Consider the following 24,259-nt stretch of genomic DNA (forward strand, 5'->3'; position numbering starts at 1 on the left):
CAGTTTGTTTTACCAGGATTGTCTAATTCTTGCAGAGAGCAATGCTAACTAAGTGTGGTGATGAGTCTGATTATATCAGAAAACTCCAAAATCTATCAACATGAATTTAACTAATTTAGTGGCAAGAAAGACTTACTTGTATTTGTTCCAGATACTTGATTTCATCTGGGTCCAGTTTTTGAAAATTGATGGTTTCCAGAGCTGCAAACAAAAAAAAGACACATATTACGTTAAATAAGGCACAATATTAAACCACTCTTCAGAGAGGTATTAGTCATTCAACCATGAATTGGTAGTATCTGAATGAAACTAAATGATCCTTTAGTTGGTAAAGACAGGAAAGGCAGGAAATTGTTCTGATAAAAGACTGTGAACATACAATACTGCGCAAAAGTCTTGAGCTTAGCACTTAGCACTAATTGGAATCACTCAAGCATAAAAAAGGCACCTAACTCAAGGGAGATGTGTATACATGTAACAGAATACTTAGCAAAGAGAACATTTTAAATTGTATCTTTAGGCAATTTGTTACCAGCAGCCTGTTGTAGAAACACATAATTTGTTCCAATTTATTTAGCTGAATCTATGAAAACTGCCAAAGATAACAGTCTGAAAGGCATAAAACAGTATTTCTGCTCTAACAATGTGATTCCCAAAGAACAAACAGCCAAGAATTTGTCATATCTCAGCAAACAATTTTGAGGAAACTGGACAAGTGAATTATCTGCAGCTGTAGATAATCTTAAATCGAGTGTAGCTCCAGCGGTAGAGCACGTCATCCATTAATTAGAAGGTTAGTGGTTTGATCCCTGGCTGCTCCAGTTTGCATGCCAAAGTATTCCTGGATAGAAAGTTAGACAGAAAGCACTTGGGTGTAGCGGGGGAAATAAACGTTTGTATGAATAGGTAAAAGAGGCACGTTGCATAAAGTTCCCCGAGTGCTTGAGTAGAGTAGAAAACTGCTATAGAAGAACCTGTCCATTTAGCAGATTAACAGTATCCTTTAGAAAGTCGTCTCACTTCAAAGCTCATAACCTGCGAGATGCAGCTGACCTCTCAGGGGATCAATCTACTGTTCACCAAAACGTGATCAGAAATGGTCTCAGTGAAAGGGTGACTGTCAAGAAACCATTTGCAAGGATGAGAAACAGGGAGAAAAGGCTGAGCTCTGCCATATTACACGACAACAATTACCCTATCAGTCATGGACAAACCTCCCAAAAGCCGCAAGCTCAACATTATTGAAGCAGTGTGAGATCATCTTGACAGAGAACAGAACAAAAGGCAGCCAACATTCAAAGAAGAGCTTTGAATGTCCTTCAAGAAATCTGGAGAATTATTCCTGAAGACTACTTCAAAAAAGCTTGTTTACAGGAGTCTATGAGTGTCTGTGTTGAAAAAAGAAGGTGGCCACAAACTGAAACTCTGTGTTAGCCTTTATTTTGTATTTCCACTAATGCTTGCACATAGTTTAATAAACTGTTTTTCCCATTTTCCTAACAAAATAGAAAGAAATGAGAGGTAGCTTGAGACTTTTGCACAGTACTTTTGAAAAATTATTAGAAATACATTTAAATACTTTAAGTGATTCTCAGAAGAAGGTTCAATATAACATACCCTGGTGGATGCTGCTTTCTAATTATATGAATACTACACACCGGAATATATCAGTAATACCAAGTATCAATCAAAATGCTTTAGCACTGCAGTAAAAACCAACAGTACATAATGGTTACTAATTAATGTGAATTCAAAAACATTTCTGGTATGACACTAAGATTTGGTTCTGCATTGTAGTTGTGCAACACTGGCCTGCACTTATTTCAGACGTTTTTGCCGTTGTGCATAAAAATGAGACACGCCAGCCAACATATTGTAGAATGTGTGTGTGATTGATTGGCCATTTGTGCATACAGCAGCTTGTTTGTCTGCCAGCCAATCTGACAATACCTCCTTTCACTCCTCCAAGCTTCAGCCCGTCCTTGTTGTCTGAGGTCAGCAGCAGCTCTGTGATACCCCTTGACAATAGCGCCTGTAAAGATCAGAGGGTGGGGGTATTATAGAGGAAACTAAACAAAACCAAAATTATATATTATATTTTTGAATATATATATATATATATATAGTAAATAAGTGCAAACCTATTTATTGATAGTTCTTTATTAACTACCTCCTTACCTCCTTGATGAAGGGCATGTAATTTTCATCTGTAGCATAGGAGCCATATTCATTCTCCACTTGAACTGCTATAATCGGGCCACCCTTGGAGTACTGTGCAGCAATTAGCCATATATTAGGACATACAGTATGACTTGACACAAGTTCTTTCTCGTTCCTATCCTCAGCATAGTTAAAATGGAAAAAAAAAATTGAGATATGAAAGCTTTAGTGTTCAGTGATGCACGGAGCTGATAAAAAAAATAAGGCTGTGAACACAAGATAAGCAACTCAAGAGTGTCTGGTAACCACTGTAAGCCTTGCTAAAACTGTTTACCACGTTCTTAATGGCAGCCGGGCCCTGCACAGCATTTCAGGACGTTGTAATGAAAATATTGATGTAGCGATTGAGGTTATAAAAGTGTCATCATCTTACAATTGTTGTATCACATTGGAGTCATGATTGCTTTTTAAACTGTGTGCTTACTGAATTTAAAAGAAAATCTATTAAATTTGTATGTGACATCTGTTTGTTATTTCTCTTACACCATAGTACTTTGGCGTAAGTCATTTTTCTCAGCCCCCCTCGCAACTGGAACATTAATAAGCATGTTTCACTTATAAAGGTCAGGACCTCTACATTTTCAGTAAACTCATAGAAAACTACCTGATGTGGGACGACTTTCTTTATGACCTCATCAAAAAAGGAGTTGGCTGCATCGGTGAATCCAGAGTAGGTTGTTCTCAGTTTCATCTGGGGATCCCTTAGCAGCCAGCTGAAAAGAAATCACAGCGCAAAGTGTTGTGATGCGATTTCACTTTACGATTTTAAAGACAGCTGCACCAAGCTGACCTAAGAATGGCTACCGTCAAGCAGAGGAAGTCATGCTTTAGTGCATTTTTCTGTCCCTCTCGCTCAGATTTGACAATTATCAAATAATTACCTCAACCTCACATTCCCAAAAGGAAAATACTGCTCTAAAAATACTACCTTATTCCTGCCAGCAATTATCTGATTATCTGTCTGAATCTATCGTGATTACAGAAGTAAATCAATTCATCTTTCAGGGAGATGTGCCTGTCAGATTTAATTATGGCTGTCGCCAATATATCTCTAAAAGTCTGCTGGTAGTCCTCAGTGACTTTCATTCGAGTAACAGCAGTGGCAAACTTACATGGCGTACTGCATATTGCTGTTTATTCTTAATAAGCCTATGTGAGGCCCTGTTGTACTGCAGGTGCAAACCTGTAAGGTGGGTCTTACAAACAAACAAAACAAAACAAAATAAACAAAAAAAAAATATTTCCAGAAGAAATCAAGAAATTTTTGTCCTTGCACACTTAAAAAAAACTCAGATGACTTAATAATGAGGCAGTTCTTATATTTACTAAACAAATTTTGCCCTCTGCAAAGGAACCACTTGATAATAGAAGTTATAAAGTACTGTGCAAGAGTTTGTTTTGTTGGGAAAATGAAAAATGGCTGCAGCATTTAATTTAAACATCTACAAACATAAAAGGAAAGTCTTCAGGAGTAGTTCTTCATGCTTCTTGAAGGACATCCAAAACACTTATTTAGATGTTCTAGATGTTGTTCTGTTCTCTGTTAAGATATTGAGGTCTGGGCTACAGGGAAGGCCAATCCATGACTGACAGCGACTATGTGTTTGTTCATCAAGTTATGCTTTTACTGGATCAACAGTGTGTTTGAGATCATTTTCATGCTAACAAATGAAGCTGCAGGCAACCAGATACTGTCCAGATGGTGTTACACAGTGGATGAAAATCTGACAGTACTTTTCTCCGTGCATAATTTCATTCATTTGTGTCAAGATCTCCAACACTACTACTGGAAGAATGCAGCTTTACACCATGACAGAGCCTCCACTGTGTTTTGCAGATGACTGCTGACACTCACTGTTGCACCTCTCTCCCAACCTCCTTCATACATATTGATAACATTTTAACCAAAAATGTCATACTTGCATTCATCAATCCATCAGACCTGTTTGCCGACTGATTTTCAGTCCAGTTCTTGCGCAATTAGGCTAGCCTCGGTTTTTTCTCTACATTTCCCTTCCTAACGAATGGCTTCCTGTCAGCATCTGTTCCACTGAGACCATTTCTAATGAGGCTAATAGTTCTTTGAAATCACCTGTAAAACAACTCACAATGAAATACTATTCCATGCCTGTGAAAGTGCCTAAAAATACAATTTAAAATTGGTTCTTTGGTAAATTCTTTGTTATGAGTAAACACAACACTAGTCCATCAATTGAGCTATGGGCATTTTTACGCTTGAATCATTGAACTGAATCATTTAAACAAGCAGAAAAACTAAACAAAAAACATTCCTCTGAAAATGGTCAGGTACAAGAACTGCAGTGAAAATTAGTGAATGTCAATCTAAAACAATTCTCAACGCTCTTCTAAAAGTCTGGAGAAATATTGTTTAAGATCATTTTAAATATTACGAGGAAGTCTGCTTCCTTGGAGGCAAAATATAAAGAAATGATTTTGCACAGCACTGTAATCAAGTTAAACTGCTTAGCAATCTACTAGCTGTTTTACGCATCAGATTCCAGAGTAACTAATGCTTTAAGGCACTTACAAATTATGTATAAATATACAGTAACACTTGATTGCATATCTAAAATCTTTACCTGGGTAGTCCCCCTAAGTCCCACTCAGCACAGATGTAAGGCCCTGGTCGCAGAATCACCCAGAGGCCCAAGCTGGCTGCAAGACGTAGGTAGGCTCTAAGGAACGGATGTAAAATGAGCTGTCAGTGGGGGCCATTTATTATGAATAAAAGTCAATAAAGTATTTAAATGAATAATATATTTTCTCACTGTAAAATATTTTTCTTAACCTTCATCGTGTACTTTGAAAACAAAAAACAGATTTAACAGGTCAATGACATTATAATTAATAACTCAATCACTGACAGACAAAGTTCACTAATTGATTTAAAACATTTCTTATAACCTCAAATCACTCAAGGCTGGCAAACTCAAGTCTTTAGCAATATAACAGTGCCATCTGCAGGCGATCTTCTGAATTCCCTGAAAGCCTTCCCCTGCCTTCAGTCCTTACTCTAAATCTAGCTGATCCTCAAACTTGAAGACCCCCCGCTCTGGCTCGTGCAGGTTCCAAGGAACATATCTGAAAAAAGAAATTAAACTTTTTTAAATGCATACGTGTGCATTATTATGTGCATTATTTCAGCCGCAAACTCCTTACAGAAGTATGGGCAATGAATTTTCCGCTATGTGTTCAGACAGTCTTGAGTTGTAGTAGCTTACGTAGTCAGAGTATTAAGGCCACAGGCCTTCATCTTCAGCAGCCGGTCCTCCCAGTAAGCTCTTGGGACACGGAAGTAATGAATGGAGCCTCCCAAGATGAGGAAAGGTTTTCTCTCCAGAGTGAACTGAGAAGAGTTGGCTCTCAGGCCCTCCACACGGTTCATTCTTCTTGTTTCAGGGTGGTTCCTAAGAGGCAAAACTTTGAAACTGTGAAAGAACTCGCTGAACAAGAAAAGGAAAACTGCTAATATTTAAAATCTGTTGCAAGTTCGCGGAAATCTCCCTTACTGAAGCGCAGAGGTAATAGGTAGCTTGTATATCTTATCGTGGTGAGCATAAAAGGAAAGCCACACCTTTAGGGGTCAATGGTTAGTGTAAGCACTATATTGAAATACTGAGATTGTCTTTTGTCAGCTTGCAATAAAATGCTTATGGCTGATTATCTTGAGTTTGATTTTGAGTTCTGATCACTACTAGATTCACGAACCAGTTCTCTCATGTTTTACTGCGTCACCCTTGTTTTTACACTATTTAAAACCTATATTAATTTAAAAAATAGTACAACGGCAACATTGTACTATGTTTGGGTGGGAGGAGGGGAGGGTTGCATCAGTGTTACATCATCATAATTTCTTTTAGTAATTTAGTAAATGTCTGCAAACATTTAGTTTTTGCAGGTCTTGAAGGTCTTGGTTACTATATAACTTCAGCTGCTTCAGAGCTAATTTGTTATACTTTTAAATTCGTTATATTTTTAATGTGTTTAGTGGATATTTCCCCGCAGAATCATGCTGCTGTAATACGGCCAAAATGTCAAATACAAAATTATACAAAATTCCTCCATTTGAACAAAAGCAAAACAGAAATGATTCTACTTGGGCAACCCAAACGCATTAGACGGGTAAGACAGCACCACTGGACTCTTAGCCTCTTCCTGTCATCTGGTTGCAATGAACCTTGGTGTGATTCTTGACTGTGCATTAACATTTGATAAACTAATTAGCTGTTTTGTTAAGACATGCTTCGTTCAATCAGGTGAAGGCCTACCTCGCGCCACCTGACTTTGATTGTGTAATTTACCAGTTTATTACCTCTTGTCTCGATTATTGTAACTCTTTATATGTTGGCTCTAATCTTATTTCGTCATCTTCAAGTCGTTCAAAATGTAATGTGATGACATTACACCTGTACTGGTGTCCTTTACACGGGCGTGCAGTCCCTTTCAGGATCCAGTTTAAAATTTTATACTTGTTTTTAAGCGTCTCAGTGGTTTGATGCCTTTACTTAACATAACTTTTAAAACCCTAACAGAGCACTGAGGTCTAGAACCATCTGCTCTAGGACATTTCTAGATCCAGGCTTAAAAGCAGAGGCTACATAAATAAACTTTGACTTGACTTGACAAAATGTGGCATTGTCCTCGTGGAGGCTTTCCCAAACGAATATGTTGATTTGAATGGCAGATTATCACTTGGTTACCGGTGCCTTTGCAAGTGTGCAGGTTACCTATGGTTTGTGTAAGATTGTGAAAGCTTGTTTTTAAACTGGTTTCAAACAAGTTGGACAGTACCTCTTCTTTTTTATTGCAGAGGAAAGTGTCTATGTCATCTAAAAAGAATTTAAACAGTCAGCACATGTTTTCACCTCAGTCCATCTGAATTGAGCTCTGGCCCAGAGGACATCTTAAGGTTTCTGGAGGTGTTTTTGTTCATGTTTATCTTCCATTTGCACATGCAATGATAAACAGTGTTTCTCTGTTTCTGAGTTAAGTTTTTTATGCAGTGTTGCCTGAATGCCCAGAGATCACGTCCATTCAGCACTGGTTATCTGCATTTCCTCTTACATGTAGCTATTTCTCCTTATTGTGTTTAATCTTTTAGTGATGCTCAGATGATGAAATCCCCGCATGCTCGTATTGGAAATCTAGACGGACAAATGCTATTCTTCAGCTATTAAACTATTTTCTCTCATAACCTTTCAGAGAGTGGTGAACTTAGCCTCTCTGTGATGTTCTTATCGTCACTTTTCATACCTACTATTTCTACTGGCCTGTTGCAGGGTTATCTAAGCAGCAGTTACATGCCTAATTTACATTTTACATAGCATCCCAACCTTACTGAAAAAAGCTGAATATATTTCAGCTGAATAACATCACACAAGTTTTACCTTATCCGTTTTTTTTTCACATACTACAGTCTAAGAATAATAATTTTAATGTAAATCTCCAGCGTTTTGTTTTGTTTTTTTAATTCTCCAGGACTAGGCTTGAGTATAAAATGTGTGTGGGAAAAGTGGGCCAGTGAAAGACAAGTAGCTGTTACGTAGACACGTAGAGTCTAACAGGTGAGCCAGATACGCGTTCACAGGTGCCCTGGTCAGTCGCTGTGTAGCTGAGTTGAATACGGACCAGTAGCTCCAAGCACGATTCGTGGAGCTTAACAATCACAAACTGTAAACATTTCACGTATCAGTGTGCGAGATGTCTTCACGCACATAACTCTTAGTAAAAGTTAGTGACCGGTAAAAACAGCGCTGTATCAGTGTTTGCCTTACCTTGTAAAGCGATACATAATTATTCCCGCGGCAGCGACGCAAAGTAGAAGAAAATATCGTTGCTTCAAGGATAGACGAAGACCAATCACTGAGCTTTCCATTGGTATCAACAATACAGCACGCTGAACCTTATTGTGTTAACGCCTTTTAAAAGCCATATTTCCACAATTTAGTCTTCCGAGTCTCCTTCCAGCATGGAGCCTGACAGACGAGTCTTCTCAACTAAGGATATTGCTAGCTTAACGTAGTTTCGTGAAACCTGTGAAGAATTGAATGATACCGCCAGCATTCGTACTTCCGGAATTAATTATTAAAAACTAATGAATTCGCTATGGGTAATTCAAGTATTTTTTCTGATCGCGCTACAAAATAAAGCTTCTTATTCCCATGAGAAGCGAGCGTCCGAGTCCGAAAAGTCCAATGAAATAGTGATGGGTCGGTCGCGAACGAAATGGCTCTTAGAGCCGGATCTTTGAAGTGAACGTTGCGAGCCGTGGGGTTTTATTTTTCTTTCTCCTGCCCTCTCTTTCACTTTTTTTGCTTCACGCTGCAAGTCACCCTTGTGTTTGCACTGAGCAGAGACGGCAAACAGAGCCTTGCGTTTGCGTCCCTCCCCCCTGAGCTGAGGGGGCGGGTGGTAGTTACACTTGCAACAGCAGTAGCACACAACAAGAGCAGGAGGGAGAGGGAAAAAAAGGCAGCCGGGAGCAACAACAAGAGACAACACCGTCACACTGGAAAGGTACAGTAAAGAAAATGAGTAACACCAAGAAAAGAAGCAAAGTCTGGAACCATTTCAGTCTTATTGACAACACAAAGGCAGAGTGTAGAGTCTGCAAGAAAAGGATATAATATAGAGCCGGCTCCAAAAACAACATGCACAGGCACCTAAGAAATGTCCACCCATCAGTGCAATGGGAAGATAAAACGCAGTCAGTTGAGTGTGACATTAATATTTCTCAGTGACAACCTTTCCCTTAATTAAAGGTCTGGGCGTTCTCCCCCCCCATATTCTATTGTGTTGTGGTTTGCAGTGTTTTGTGTTGTTTCACTTTAAATTTGTTTAAAAGGAAAAAGCTGAAAATTTAACTACTTAAAAGTTTAAATGTATGAAATGTAAATAGTTGTTTTTTGTATTTTATAATTTATTTATTACAGTTTATGTGGAGTGAATAAATAAAAGTATGTCTAAAGTGGCCACTAGAGACAAAGCACATACAAAACTCCAAAACACAACACAAGTGCTCCAGGATGCTAGGGGCCGTGTTGAGCTTTTGTTACCTAGTGGCTACACAAGCCAGCAAATACTAACAATCGGATTGGGTGTGTGGTAGCAACAGGTAAATTAATTTTTCTTTAATTATTTGAATATATATAAAAAAAAAAAAACACCCAGCACGCCCCTGCGGGCGGTTTTATCCTTCAAGCTCGGGTCCTCTACCAGAGGCCTGGGAGCTTGAGGGTCCTGCACAGTATCTTAGCTGTTCCCAGGACTGCGCTCTTCTGGACAGAGATCTCCGATGTTATTCCCGGGATCTGCTGGAGCCACTTGCCTAGCTTGGGAGTCACCGCACCTAGTGCTCCGATTACCACGGGGACCACCATTACCTTCACCCTCCACATCCTCTCGAGCTCTTCTCTGAGCCCTTGGTATTTCTCCAGCTTCTCGTGTTCCTTCTTCCTGATATTGCTGTCATTCGGAACCGCTACATCGATCACTACGGCCGTCTTCTTCTGTTTGTCTACCACCACCAGAGGTGGGACCAAGTTAGGGCTGCTCAATTAATTGAATTTTAATCACGATTACGATCTGGGCTTTCAACGATCATTAAAAATGACTGAGCCGATTATTAGCCCCTCCCTCATTTATCCGCGACACCTTAAAGGCCGGTCCGTGAAAATATTGTCGGGCATAAACCGGTCCGTGGCGCAAAAAAGGTTGGAGACCGCTGATTAAGAGGACCCGAGGGAAGCTCGGAAAGCTAAGCAGAAGTTATTTGGAGAGTGACTGCTGTTGGTTGAAAAGAGAGTTTAAAAAAAAACAAACTTCAGTGGTGTTGCACACTATTTTATATTATTTTTTTAAAGTCATTGTTAACCCTTTAAAGCCGGTCAGAGCAGCACGCTCCCTTTTGCGTAACTATTTTTAAATCCCTGTAGAACCTGAACCGTGTAAGCTAGCGCAATAATTTGTTTTGCATATGAAACCGGAGGAGTTGTACTTACATCTGATGCCATCAGCTTGTCCTCGGTCACGGTTTCGTTCCACATATAGCTTTGCAAAAATTGCATAAAAAGCGCTTGCAGGAACAAAAACATAATATTCCAGAAACACGCTTTGCCGTTCCTATCAGCTGTTCGTAACACTTCCCACAGTGAAATGATGCACATGCTGTTTTCTTTGCAAATCTGCAGCATAGGATTGTTTTTTGTTTTTCCTGCAATATATAAAAATTGCTGTATCTCCAAAATAAAACTATGAAGACACTCAAAATAAATTTCCTGTGGTGGGAAACTATTTTTTGCAACTTTATTGTATTTAAAGTTTTGAGGGATAAACCTCTTAAATTTCTCCAAGTAGAAATATATGTAAACAAAACAAAAGCGATTTTCAATTTTTTTTGTAGTTTATTGCACTTTTTTGCAATTTATGTAATTACTATGCACTTAATGCATACATATTATTAAAATATGGGCTATAACAGTTGTATTGATGTATAGCAACTTGAAATGCTCCCACAAATGGCACTACAACATGTAAAAAAAATAATATAAGCTCTGGTGGACTTGGTTCTATAGTAGGTCTTAAAGGGTTAAATAAACATCGTCAAATAATCGTGATCTCAATTTCAGTGAAAATAATCGTGATTATCATTTTTGCCATAATCGAGCAGCCCTAGACCAAGTCATTGTTTTGCAAGTCTCAAGTAAGTCTCAAGTCTTTATCCTCAAGTCTCAAGTCAAGTCTCAAGTAATGTCAGGCAAGTCAGAGTCGAGTCTCAAGTCACTGGTGTAAAAGTCCGAGTCAAGTCACAAGTCTGAAACTTTGAATTTCAAGTCCTTTCGAGTCTTTAAAAAAAAAAAAACACGAAAAAATAATGTTGCAGTTATATGCTAAATGTAAATATTAGACCATGTAATTTTAAAATCTGTGTTTTTCTCAACACATGACAAAATAGTGAACTTAGAAAATATACACAAATTGTGAAATTGCACCTCTTTAAAATGCAGCTCAATTAAACCTAGCTCCAAGAATAATTTTCACCGACAGTTCTGAGATAAGCTGCATGTTATTCTTGGATGCGGTTGTAGGACCGGCTTTAAAATCGCATGACAAAAATATCATACACATTAAAAAAAACTGCATCACCAACGTAGCCTGGACAACATTTGCTAGTTAGATGAAGTCAGCTATCTCATCGTAGCATATTTATTAGGGGTGCAACGATACACAAAATTCACGGTTCGGTTCGGTTCGATACTTTGGTGTCACGGTTCGATATTTTTTCGATACAAAAAAAATGTTCATGCCTTTTTAATTTGTCATTTATTAAAATTATAAATATATATTTTAACTCAAAAGTACAGTTTTTAAATTTAACCCTAACCCTTGTGCGTGTTTTTTATTTTGACAGCGAATGCGCACCTGCGGACCACTTATGTGCAGCCCTGGTTATTTAGCTCGTCATATTGCAGCCACAGAAATTCTTTTGTCCATGAAACCATAAAGCTGCACTTTCTTTTTGCCTTATAGTCTGATTTGTCATAACTTCTCCGTTTTGTGGTAAGCTTTTCTTTGGCTGTCACTTCTTCACCCTGACCTGTCTTATTTGGCTCAGCAGAACTAAAATATATATACTGCTGCTTTTACACACACACTCACATGACGGTCAGCGATTCTCTGCGCGATCAACCTCTCACATGTTTAAGCTGCGGGAGATTTCACTTGTCATGTTTGCATAGTAAGCTAACGATTAATAAGACGATGTCAGAGGAATTGGTGCGCAAATTATCATCACTCACAGATCAGTGCTGTCGCTCTCTATACACAGTTCGCACGATTGCAAAGTGAAAGCAAAAAAACAAGCGCAAATTCAAACGCGATTTCAATATGTCACATATTGACAGTGGCTCACCGATGCCAATGACATAATTACCCAGCTACATTTCTGAAAGAATGCAAAAGCATTGACATATATTTTTCCTTCCTACAATAGCCCGACGGGCAGGGCAGAGATAGATTTTGGTAGCCCGACTGAAAAAAATCGCTAGCTCCGGGACGTCGGGCTAGCGATATTGCAAGCCCTGTATCTGATTGAGGAATCACTCATCTTTGGAAAAGAGAGTTTATTACAGAGAAATGGCTCTTTCCAAAATAAAAGCTATACTATCCGCTTCTTCTGGGCTATATTCTCAGCAGCATAAGGAGAATCATGTGCTAACAGCTGTCTAAATGACTCGGCTAAAGTTAGTAGCATGCTTGTTGTTTTGGTCTTTGCACTAGGATGATGTCGGAGTAAATGAGCAGTCATATTCGTTGTGTTCCCACTAGTGCTTTCAGGTTAATCTCGTTGAAATGACCTTAACGCCACAACACTGCAAATCTCCGTTAACGAGCTACCGCCGATCGCCCCGTGTGTGGGGCTAGACGGCCAACACGTTAACGAGCTAACTGCGCTAACACACTAGTTCCCACCCATGTAATTGAGCATTGCATGGTACATCCAACATACTGTTTTACTTTAGTCCATGACTCGCTTACCTTCAGGGTCATACGTCACATGAAAACCAAAATAATTCCAAACGCCAGATCTGAATGAGGGTGGGGGAGGTCCATGTGTCTTGCTAGCTTGCCCTGCACGCTTCCTTCTGACTATGCTGTCTGTGTTGAGCGCTCAGTGGATCTGCGCTCGACAGTGCAGCCTAGGCGGAGTAGTCGAACGCAGATTCACTGAGCGCTCAACACAGACAGCATCATCGGAAGGAAAGTTGATAAAATAAATTACAAATGTTGTATTGTTCGATACATATGCGTACCGAACCGAAAGCACTGTATCGAACGGTTCAATATCGATACGAATATCGTTGCACCCCTAATATTTATATGCATATTTATAATCATACGCTTCTTGGAGTGAGCGCATACACTCATGAAGTTTAGTAACTTCAGGTCACTGCAACAAGCCCAGGTACAGTTTACCGACGGATGGGTACAGGACCTTGAAATGCACCGTGTAGAATGAAAGACCATCGTACGTATCATAAGTTTACCAGTCTCACAAATTGTCGTCATAAATACACATTCCTTAACCGTTTATTAATAGGACCTTTGAGCTCAACGGTAATTAATTAGTAGTGGAAATAATTTCTGGTAGCATCACAGAAATGTAGCAGTGACAATAATACTGTATGCTGTAATCGTACTGGGCAATTAGTGATACAAAAAACCTGTTTTATCCTTTGAAGAAAAGTATATGTTTTTGTCAATGTACCATAATAACAGAAGCGAAACGCAATATTGTGTCAGGACAATTCACTATTTATGCACAATAAATAAAGAAGCATAGCGCGACAATTTCTGTTCAGCGCCAGACTTGCTTGTAACCTATATCACTAATTATGTTGTGAAAATGACGTATTAACTACTAAAAAACACTGACCTTCGTGTAAATGCTTGGAGCAGACTAACCTGTGAGCTGGAGTGTTCTGGGACGTTATATTTGATCTTTGAATGGCTGAAATCCAGGCCATCCGTCGCGTCTTTGTTACTTCGGAAACATGGCTTGAACAATTTCTCTTCAACGACGTAATCCGATAACAACCGATCTCTTTACTCGTCGGCTACATATACATATATATATATATATATATATATATATATATATATATATATATATATATATATATATATATATATATATATATATACACACATACATACATATATACATATATATATAACATCGGAGGGAATAACATCAGAGATCTCTGTCCAGAAGAGCGCAGTCCTGGGAACAGCTAAGATACTGCACAGGACCCTCAAGCCCCCAGGCCTCTGGTAGAGGACCCGAGCTTGAAGGATAAACCGCCCGCAGGGGCGTGCTGGGTGTTTATATATATATAAGATAAGATAAGATAAGATAAGATAAGATAACCTTTATTAGTCCCACACGTGGGAAATTTGTTTTGTCACAGCAGGAAGTGGACAGTGCAAAAGTTATGAGGCAAAAATTAGAATACAATAAGAATAAATACAGTACACAACTGTACAGAATAGAATAAAATACTATATACAGTAGAATACAATAAAATAAATATACAATAAGATAAAAATAGAATACAAATACAAATACTATATACAACTGAGTAAAAATACAACGATGACAGAAAGGATTATTGCACTTAGTATTATTGCATATGTATGGATGTGTGTGCTTGATCAGTTAATATATAATCACACAAAACAATCATATATATATATGATTGTTTGTGTGATAATACAAAAACAAAAGACATATGCATTCGATTGTGTAATTTAAGTGATCTAGGTAGCTCTGTTTTGGAAGTTCAGTTAACGCTAGAAATGTGTTTTGGAGTTTGTACGAGTTTTGTCTCTAGGGGCCCTCAGAAATATTTATATTAGAGATGGCACGATACCACTTTTTTATGTCCGATACCGATACCGATATCATAAATTTGGATATCTGCCGATACCGATATGAATCCGATATAGTGTTTTTTAATCAACAAAACTGTTTTTTAAAATACCTTGCTGCATTTTGCAAGTCTGCAAGTTCATACTCAAGTTTAAAACAACAACTACACTAAAGCTATTCTGTTATACCTGTATACAAAAAAAATATTTCATAGTTCAGCAATACTGATCAATCTAATAAACTTAGACCTACACCATTCTCCCTATTCTGGTATTTTAAAGAGTACTTAGCGTAAATATTAAGCAACCTAACTAATAGGGTTCCAACTCCCAGCAACAACAAAAATAAATAAATAAAAATAGGGAACCACCCCTCAAGCGCCACCTCATGATGCTTAATCGACGTAATCAACCTTAATTTGATGCAGTGTGAAAAAAAATGCACAGAAATATTAAATAGATTCAACATCTTTCTTCAACAAAATTGCAGACTGCACAGATGGTACCTTCCCAAAGGAAAAAGTACTATAGCTTACTAGGGTATATATATTAGACTTAATAGTCACTATATACAGTAATTGACTTCTATTCGTTTTACATCAAATTAAAACTTTGGGTGTCAGATAATTATTTATTAAAAGCTAGACATTTTAAATGAGAATAAGAAAGAAAAGTATGTCTTTGTGCCCCCTTTTCCCAGTTAATGCCCTATCGGCCCCCCTGGCTAAACTTTGCTAGATCCGCCCCTGCACAGTTACCAGCGTCAGCTACGTAGAAAACGATCCTGGTGTAGAAAGTAATATTAAATAAATTCTAACAACAGCTTATCAAGCTTAAACGTGCTGCTGTTGTTCAGCCGCTGGTTTCCTCTTTCTGGTGCAAAGTGGGCCAAAAACAAACAAGAGAGACGGACTCACGACAGAAAAGCCGATCAGCTGATCATTTAAGCAGTTTCACGATTGAAGTAGCAGCCGGAGAGCCAGAGGCAGTCGCTCGTTAAGCTTAACGTGGGAATGCTTTACAAACATTCAGAGATGGACTTACACACTTGCTTTACTTCTCTCGGGGATAACTTTGTCGGAGATGAAATGCCAGGTTGCTAGCGAAGCTCCAAATGCTATCCAGACCACCGACAGGTCCCGCATGCCACAGCCGCTCTATCACGTGATGCATACTGCTCTGACGTGCTAACTTCTGAGGTGAGTTACGGCGTGTTGCAAGTTTTGTGAGGTGCTTTCGTGATATTTAATGGATCGGATTACATTTTTTATTTTTCTCCGATATCCGATCCAGTAATTTAGGTCAGTATCGGACCGATACCGATACGTAATATCGGATCGGTCCATCTCTAATTTATATATAAACATATATATAAAGAAAACCACGTTTTTTTACATTACTAATTCCTTTTGTGCATAATTTTATATTGTTGTCCATAATTAGTTAATTAAAGCAACAAAACAACCTGAAGATCCAGTTGGGAGCCAAAAGAACCGACTCTTTTTAGTGAGCCGAAGGAGCCGGTTCTCTAAAAAGATCCGGAAATCCCATCACTACAATGAAACGCGACAACTACGGTAGATACTTAGGGACCACCAAAAAGTTCACCTGCTCATTGAAAACGGAGAGCACTCTAAATTCTTGTAAATAATTTATTGAATGACAGATTTTTTTAAAATGGGATCTACAGACAGACCCTTGTCTTTTTAGTGGCTGACTTTGTCTTGTGTGTTATTTTAATGAATAAATAAATAAAAATCCATGTTATTGGCAGGAAAGCAATCAATCCAGAATGCTATTTAATGAGGTGTAATAAATATGTGTAAACCTGATAAAACAGGCAAATAAGGGGGAAAGGGAATGTTCCCGAATTTTTACATTTTTTTCATTATTGCTTTGTTTGGTGAAGATACATTTGAAGCTATAGAAATTACAACAGCAGCTAACTTTATTGATTGACACAATGCTATAAAATTACTTTACATTAGAATAACAAAACAAAACATAATTTTGCTTTTTAGGATATACACACCAGCAGTAAGCCCAGCTGTTAGCGTTACAGTTTTTCAGGTGCCACTTTCAGGGCTGCTAAAGATCCAAGAGTCTTTCTAGCTGGTGTCTTGCAATGGCCTGTGTGCTCAGGGTTGAGGGAACAGCCACCTGTCACCCTTTGGTCTCTTTCACAGTTTGAATGGCCTGATTCCACCTTGTGTGCACTGGGATGTGGCCTCGCCATAGCTGCCCTTGCAGAAGCACACAAAACCACTTCTCCTGTCCATATGGTTAGAGAGGTACTTCCACTCTTTAAGAATGTGTGATGGTGCTGGCGGGTGTAATCAAATGCCTAGAAAATACTTCAGAATATGTCAATCAGCCATTAAACTCCTACTCCTATGTTCCTGTTTGTGCGCTTATAAAAAGGTAAATAATTGTGAACAGCCCCTAACCTCATAATGCAAATTTTCATTCACAGGGAGCTTCTTGTTCTTTTCTTGTTACAAGCACCGTGGATGAACCAGAAGTCTCAACAAAGGTACTCCACCTGCCTTCGCTGGTCATACTTTAAGTTATGTTTGTAACCGCAATTACACTGAACAGTTGAACTGATTGAACAATTAGTTGTTCAATAAAGTTGAACCTTTAGCATTTCCTACCAAGTACACTTTGTTAATGTGACGTTGTTCCGTTTGCCCTCTAAACCGAGAAAAACAAAACATGTAAAAACTGAGCAAAGAAATATGAAGAGACCAACATTACTGTGTACAGTGTGATTTCTGTTTTCTGTAAGGCAGTGCTTCACTGACAAAGACTAAGGGGTAGAGAGAGAGTGAGAGAGAGAGAACTATTATATTTTTGTTCTAAAACAACAATAGTTTCCCTTATCCACAGTGTTTGAGGCCTCCCAGCACCATCCACCCCTTCCACGAATGCGCTCTGGTAAGCTCAGCTTCAAGCCACAGCACTGACAGTGTTTTTGATGTAGCTGGCAGTTTCAACTTTCATGTTAAGTCTTGGTAAGGTTTTCCATTTACTCTACCTAAAATGTATGCGTTATTTGTGCAGTCTGCAGGTACTACAATGTTTTAAATGCATCATTTGTTACTGTAATGTCATGCTAAAATGTTTCAAATGCTTTGACACAGCTTAAAAACACCATAATCCAGCATGCAATACCTGCTTTAAAAAAATGAACTTTTTTCTGTTAGATTATATGTTAGTGATTTTTTTCCCCCTCAGACATCACCTTGATGTGAGAAGAATGAGTCGTTTAGAGGGACTGAAGGCCAACTCGTCTCAGTTTACTCTAGAAGGAGAGCCTTTCCGCATCCTGGGAGGCTCTGTCCATTACTTCCGTGTCCCCAGAGCCTACTGGGAGGACAGGCTGCTGAAGATGAAGGCCTGTGGTCTCAATACACTCACAACGTACGTTCCCAGTGCACATTCTGTACGCCTTAAATCACAAGTATCTGTTCTTTTGGTGAAGTAAGCCAAATAGAAACCAGTTTAGGGTCTATGTGGAAGGCCTGTTGAACATTTCTCCTCCTTATACACTGTACTATTGCTGATGATACAAAGAATATATTCTTTGCTGCTTTATTTTTCAGATATGTGCCATGGAACCTCCATGAGCCTGAGAGGGGAACATTTAATTTTCAGGATCAGCTGGACCTTAAGTAAGTTTCCCACCTAAATGTGTTACGTTTGTAGGACTACTTTTTTTTTTTTTTTTAAGACATACAAAGTATTTATTTCTGAAAAGAGCATGAAGCATCTGTGCCTGTCTCAGGGCCTATGTCAGTTTGGCAGCACAGCTGGGTCTCTGGGTTATACTGCGTCCTGGACCTTACATCTGCGCTGAATGGGACTTGGGCGGGTTGCCTAGGTAGTATCATCTTCCCATCAATTTGAAGCTGTTCCATAAATACGCAGTATACCACACCGTGTCTTCTCTCTTGTTCCTCTTTTTTTTCTCTAGCTGGTTGCTACAAGATGAAGAGATGCAGTTGAGGACAACTTATCCTGGATTCGTAAATGCTGTCAACTTGTACTTTGACAAGCTCATCTCAGTTATCAAGCCTCTGATGGTAAGTCCAGGTGGCTGTTTTCTCACTACATTTTAAGCCAAAAGAATAACTAGAGTTTTCTCTGTTTGGTTTTGTTTTTTAGTTTGAAGGAGGCGGCCCGATCATTGCAGTCCAGGTTGAGAATGAATACGGCTCATTTGCAAAAGATGACAAATATATGCCATTTATAAAGAATGTGTGTATTATTGCCAATTTTAATCATTAAAATGGTTTGTGACATTGCAGCATGATGGATTCCTGCACCCTTCGTTGTCTTTTTTGCTGTAGTGTCTCCAGTCCAGAGGGATCAAAGAGCTTCTGATGACTTCAGACAACTGGGAAGGCTTAAGATGTGGAGGGGTGGAAGGAGGTAATAACACTGATAAACCTTGAGCTAAAGAAAGATACAAACAATCGTTGTCTGTGTCCTTTGTTCGCTTTTTACTTTATGGTTTTGTCCTTGTTATTGGATCGTGTTTGAGAATGTGACATCTTGCTTATTTCAGCTCTAAAAACAATAAACCTTCAGAGACTCTCATTTGGAGCCATCCAACATTTGGCTGACATACAGGTAAGTGATGGTCAACGATGATCTGCGATTGTCATGACAGGTTGACATTTCAATCTGAAAGACATTTAAGTCAACTGAGAAATACTTTGGGGATTTTTATTATGAATTGATGGTAATGTTTTATTCAGCCTGTGACAGTGAGGAGCAAGATAGAGCCTACTTAATACACGTGTTCTGTTGTGTAGCCCCAGAAACCTCTAATGGTAATGGAGTACTGGTCTGGATGGTTTGATGTCTGGGGAGAACATCATCACGTGTTCCACGCCGAGGGTTTGCAAATGTTTTTTTTAAGTCACACAATTTTTCCAAGCATATGTTCATTTTATGACAAGATTCAAAGTGACAAGTGTTTATTTATTTGAAATGTTTAGGCAGATTGTAAATATGCACTTTAAAACTCCATATATTGCTGCTTGTTGGTCTTTGTGTGTTATGTCGTCACACACTGCTACAGTGGAAAATCTGTGCTGCCCTTTATGACAGACATGCTGGCTGTGGTGTCCGAGATCTTGGATCGAGGCGTTTCCATTAATCTGTACATGTTTCATGGCGGAACCAGCTTTGGCTTCATGAACGGCGCAATGGACTTTGGCGCCTACAAATCTCAGGTCACCAGTTACGGTAGGGTGGGATTAACCTTAGACCCCAGAGCCCAGAGATCAAAGCACAAAGAAGTGTTTTACATGTTTGAGGGATATCTTTTCCAGCAGTGACACATTACAACAGTCCTTGCAGCCATTCACTGGCTACCTGTTAGTTTTAGAATTGAGTTTAAGATTTTTATTGCTGATTTTTAAAGCCCTACACGACCTGGTCCCTTCATTTATATTGTATTTATTTTTCACTTTTTACTTTTCCTATTTTTTGCCCCTGGTATTCTTTAATATTACTGCATATTATTCTCGCTTTGTTTTGAAAAGTGCTGCATAAATGCAAGCACTCTTACAAGAAAACTTTTACTTCTTGATTGTAAATAAGAACTACTTCAAACAGAGCAAAATAACTTTGGGAGAAATTTATCTGAAGTGGACTTTTTTGTTTTAATTTGACCCCTGTTAAATCTGTTAACGTGGAAGGGGCATGGTTTATGTACTATAATACAGCTTGTTAGCTGTGGTTTAAATCAATGCAGAAAACACAGACAACATAACGGCTCTCCAAAAATAAAACCAAAATTTTGCTCGTTTAAATGTTTAATATCTTTTCATTTTAAAAAGTCAGCGGTCTCAATGGTTTCTTGGCAGATTATGATGCTCCCCTATCTGAAGCTGGGGACTGCACTCCAAAATATCACCACCTGAGGAATTTATTCAGCCAGTACCACTGTAAGTTCTTCTTAAGGATCCATATTTATTTTAATTTATGAAAAACAATGTAAATCTACTAAAATGTCTATCTCAGGCATGACTGAATGTTTTTGCGAACTCACAGCTGAGCCTCTTCCTGGAGTGCCCTCTTCTCCGGAAAGGAAAGCTTACAGCCCTGCTTTTATCCAGCAACACCTGTCACTGTGGGACATCTTGCAATTCAGCGACAAGGTGAGCTGCAGATGGCAAGCGCCCATCTGGTAGAGTTGATAGTATAACTGACAAAACTAGATCAGAGCAGATAAATATGGGGTCCCTGGTGGAAGGAGAGCAAACATGGTACAATGAGTATCAAACAGACATGACGCTGCTGTTATCAGCATGTGTGTCTTTGTGCAGCAATCTGGCAACTTGCTGCTTATATGCTTAAGACAGATGTCTCACAACTTGCAGTTAGGTTTGACCTTACTTCTCCTTTAGCTATGTTTCTTCCCCTTTCTGAATGTGATTCAGGTAGTCTTTCATGAGCACTTGTGAAAGCTTACATTAAGAAACTGTAATTTTCAAGCCACAACACTACTCCTGTTTTTTCCCCATGTGTTGTGATGCAGCAAGAGATCTGATCAAATTGCATTATGTTTCAAATTCTTAAATTTTTCTTAATGTTTTACCATTTACTTGATTTTACCTCCCATTTCTCCAGCCGCACAAGTCAGACAAGCCAGTGAACATGGAGAATCTCCCTGTGAACAATAACAATGGTCAGTCATATGGTTATACACTGTATGAAACCACTATCACTGGTGGAGGCGCCCTAAACTCCAGGAACAACATTAGAGACAGAGCAGTGGTAAGAGCATACCAGTGATAAAGTAACCACAGATCCAAAATACAGCATAATTATACACTGCCTGTGTGACTTTTCAATCTTTTCCAGGTTTTTGTGAACAGGGAGTGTGTTGGTTGTTTGGACTATAAGACTCATGAGGTTGCACTCCCTGATGGAAAGGTGCTGATCATTTTTTCTGTATCTACTCTGAACTTTACAAAGTGATACTTAAATTAAGGATTAGGGTTAATATGCTTAATCATCCCATTTTACCCCCAAATTTGTCTTTGGAGTGAAGTTACAAAACACAATAGTGCCATTAGTTAATTGGGCCGTAAACTCTCTTTGCACACTATGATTTACTCCCACAGTCCATAGACGTGTGTGTTAGGACTTGGAATATTCATAGACTCAAAGAAAATTGTACATAGTCATCTTTTATTTATACTCAACATTTAAAGCACTAATTTTTTGTATATCAAAGGGGGAGAGGACATTAAGCTTCCTTGTGGAGAACTGTGGAAGAGTGAATTATGGGAAAGCTCTGGATGAACAGCGCAAAGGTATTCCACATGTTGCTGTGTGTTTTTTACATAGCTATATCAAAGTGACTGCTTCAGTCTTTTGACAAAATGTCATTCAGAAAGTTTTACAATTTAAATTCAGCAAATTTTCATACTGATAATAATACTTCTGCTGTCAGATTGCATAGCTGCATGGACTTTCAGGCCAGGGCACATATTTTTTAAGCTTAAGTCTTAAAAGATGTTCTATGCTTACTGCTTTATTTTTATTTATTTTTTTTGCCTTTGTTTTGTATGAAGAAAAAGTAAATAAAATCCAGAGTAAGTATCTGGTTAGACATCCACATTTGTGGATAGTGCTAGTAAAATAAAAGTATTCATTTCCTAATGAGGTTGGAAGGACACACGTTTTTTTTCCTGCATGCACTATTAAACCTATCAGTTGCAATCAAGACTAGTTATTTTTTACATGTGTATATATATATATAAGTCATTTAAAGTAACGTATAAACGACATAACTGTAAGGAATATTCAGTTTATAATTCAAATTACAGGTATTGTGGGAGACATTGTGTTGAACAACACTCCACTGAGAGGATTTTCCATCTCCTGCTTTGATATGAAGCCCAGCTTTATAAAAAGGTCTGTTATCTGGATTAAAACGTCTTTCTTGCCAAAATCGTACAGTGTTTAGAATGGCAGGTTTCTAAGTGTACCTTTTCATTGTCTATGTTAAAGGGAAGATTCAATCAAAAATTGCTCGAGTCTCCTTGTATAGATTCAATGTGCACTTTGATAACAGTATGTGTTTTGTGGCTCTTGTTTTAGATTAACAAATTCAGGCCAATGGAAAACTGACTTCAAGTCACATTGTATCCCCGGGTTTTTCCAGGCCAGGCTCTGTGTCGATGGCCCTCCCAAAGACACCTTTGTCAGCCTTCGTGTGAGTATAACAGTTTGTGTGGAAAGCATTAACTAACCAGCAAGTAAGCTAGAGGGTTTTTTCTTTAAAAAAACCCAATACATGCTGTATTGGCTGGCTGGCTAGTTTCTGTTTGTTGATAGTGTATTTATCCACAGAGTTGGGGTAAAGGCATTATATTTGTCAATGGGCAGAACCTTGGACGTTATTGGTTTATTGGCCCCCAGCATTTCCTTTATCTCCCAGCACCTTGGCTTAGAAGTGGAGAGAATGAGGTACCTGTGTAATATCAAAAGATGGAACATGAATTATAAGTGTAACTTGTAATTAAAGAACCTTAGTTAATTTATGTTTATTTTTCTACTCTCTTTCAGATTATTGTCTTTGAGGAACAACGGGTGCATGATAAACTACTGTTTGCTGAAAATCCTGATTATGGAAAGGTTATCGATGTGTACAAACTTCCTTTCTGCACACTGCTGTGAACATGCTGTAAAACAACAAACTAACTTTAACACATACACACAGACAAAGACAACCATGCTCTTTCATTAAAAGACTGATAGATTCATTATGTTAATACTGTCTAGCCTATAAAATCTATTGTAAATATTTTCATTCAAATTATAAAATCTTGCATTTTGTTTTGTTTCCTTTACTATGCAATCTGCTGATTTCACTCGACTTATTATTTAACATGCATCTTGCTCTCACTACAAATAATGCAGTTTGAACCCATTTTACACATCTTGAACCTTTGACTGTGTAAAGTCCCTGATTTGACCAGAGCAGGAGTGTCAAACTCATTTCATGTTGTGGCTCATGCAGCACACTTGGATCTTAAATGGGCTGGATCAGTGAAAATCCCCTTTCGGTCGTTTTATAGAAGTTTAACTACACATTTAAAATCCCCGAGAAGTGCAATTTCAACAGTATGTCTCAGCTTTTCGACATGATACATTATAGCCGATGAAAGAAATCTGTCAACACAAATAATTAAATGGCTAAAATTATACTTTTTTGCCTTTTCACTGTGAACCCGTTGTAAAAATTGAATTCTATAGCAGAGAATAAAAAAAAAAAAGAAAAACAAGATTTTTTTTCTGTCATTTGTTTATTTATCTGTTACTGCAATGGGAAGGTCTATGTCTCACGTTTGACACACCTAAACTAGAGACCGTCCTTGGCTTGAACAGCGCCCTCACGTTCACTAAAGACGGAAATAAATCTGTACCTTGACAATAAAGGTACAATGTTTGCCATACATGTGAGCATACGATTAAATACACAGCAACTAATGAAGACACAAGTGTAACTTTTATTGCGTTCATGGCTACAGAAAAATAATAACAACTGGAAAAGAAAATCCCC

General features: G+C 38.4%; 2 protein-coding genes across 9 annotated transcripts in view; one reads left to right on the forward strand and one right to left on the reverse strand.

Moving 5' to 3' along the window:
* LOC309687964 (beta-galactosidase-1-like protein 2) overlaps positions 1–16,932 on the reverse strand; it is a 29,864-nt gene extending 12,932 nt beyond the window's left edge. For 2 of the 4 annotated variants that reach the window (XM_082503324.1, XM_082503326.1), the window contains exons 1-8: positions 8,016–8,568; positions 5,463–5,648; positions 5,254–5,322; positions 4,821–4,916; positions 2,825–2,933; positions 2,179–2,271; positions 1,951–2,032; positions 137–201 (exon numbers count right to left, since the gene is read on the reverse strand). In XM_082503324.1, coding sequence (XP_082359450.1) covers positions 137–201; positions 1,951–2,032; positions 2,179–2,271; positions 2,825–2,933; positions 4,821–4,916; positions 5,254–5,322; positions 5,463–5,648; positions 8,016–8,116 — 801 coding nt within the window. In that variant the 5' untranslated portion in view covers positions 8,117–8,568. Of the gene's footprint in view, positions 1–136; positions 202–1,950; positions 2,033–2,178; positions 2,272–2,824; positions 2,934–4,820; positions 4,917–5,253; positions 5,323–5,462; positions 5,649–8,015; positions 8,569–12,777; positions 13,848–15,714; positions 15,845–16,830 lie in introns of those variants that run through there. The other 2 variants (XM_082503325.1, XM_082503327.1) reach the window with 2 other exon arrangements.
* On the forward strand, positions 8,683–23,949 carry LOC309687965 (beta-galactosidase-1-like protein 2). Of its 5 annotated transcripts, none has more exons than XM_082503332.1 (21): positions 8,683–8,757; positions 17,144–17,203; positions 17,544–17,607; positions 17,908–18,093; positions 18,276–18,344; positions 18,458–18,553; positions 18,647–18,755; positions 18,838–18,930; positions 19,023–19,104; positions 19,241–19,305; positions 19,491–19,575; positions 19,789–19,926; positions 20,550–20,630; positions 20,737–20,843; positions 21,316–21,462; positions 21,550–21,621; positions 21,926–22,004; positions 22,521–22,608; positions 22,795–22,909; positions 23,047–23,163; positions 23,263–23,949. In XM_082503332.1, the coding sequence occupies exons 4-21, from the start codon at positions 17,930–17,932 to the stop codon at positions 23,371–23,373; spliced, it is 1,818 nt and encodes a 605-aa protein (XP_082359458.1). In that variant the 5' UTR covers positions 8,683–8,757; positions 17,144–17,203; positions 17,544–17,607; positions 17,908–17,929; the 3' UTR covers positions 23,374–23,949. The 5 variants fall into 5 exon arrangements, with proteins under 5 accessions (XP_082359458.1, XP_082359457.1, XP_082359456.1 ...); XM_082503331.1 differs by having other exon boundaries at positions 17,560–17,607; XM_082503330.1 differs by lacking the exon at positions 8,683–8,757 and adding an exon at positions 16,872–16,961.
* The last annotated feature ends 310 nt before the right edge of the window (positions 23,950–24,259 follow it).

Source organism: Aulonocara stuartgranti (assembly GCF_965226115.1).
Source record: "Aulonocara stuartgranti genome assembly, chromosome: 14".
Classification (NCBI taxonomy): domain Eukaryota; kingdom Metazoa; phylum Chordata; class Actinopteri; order Cichliformes; family Cichlidae; genus Aulonocara; species Aulonocara stuartgranti.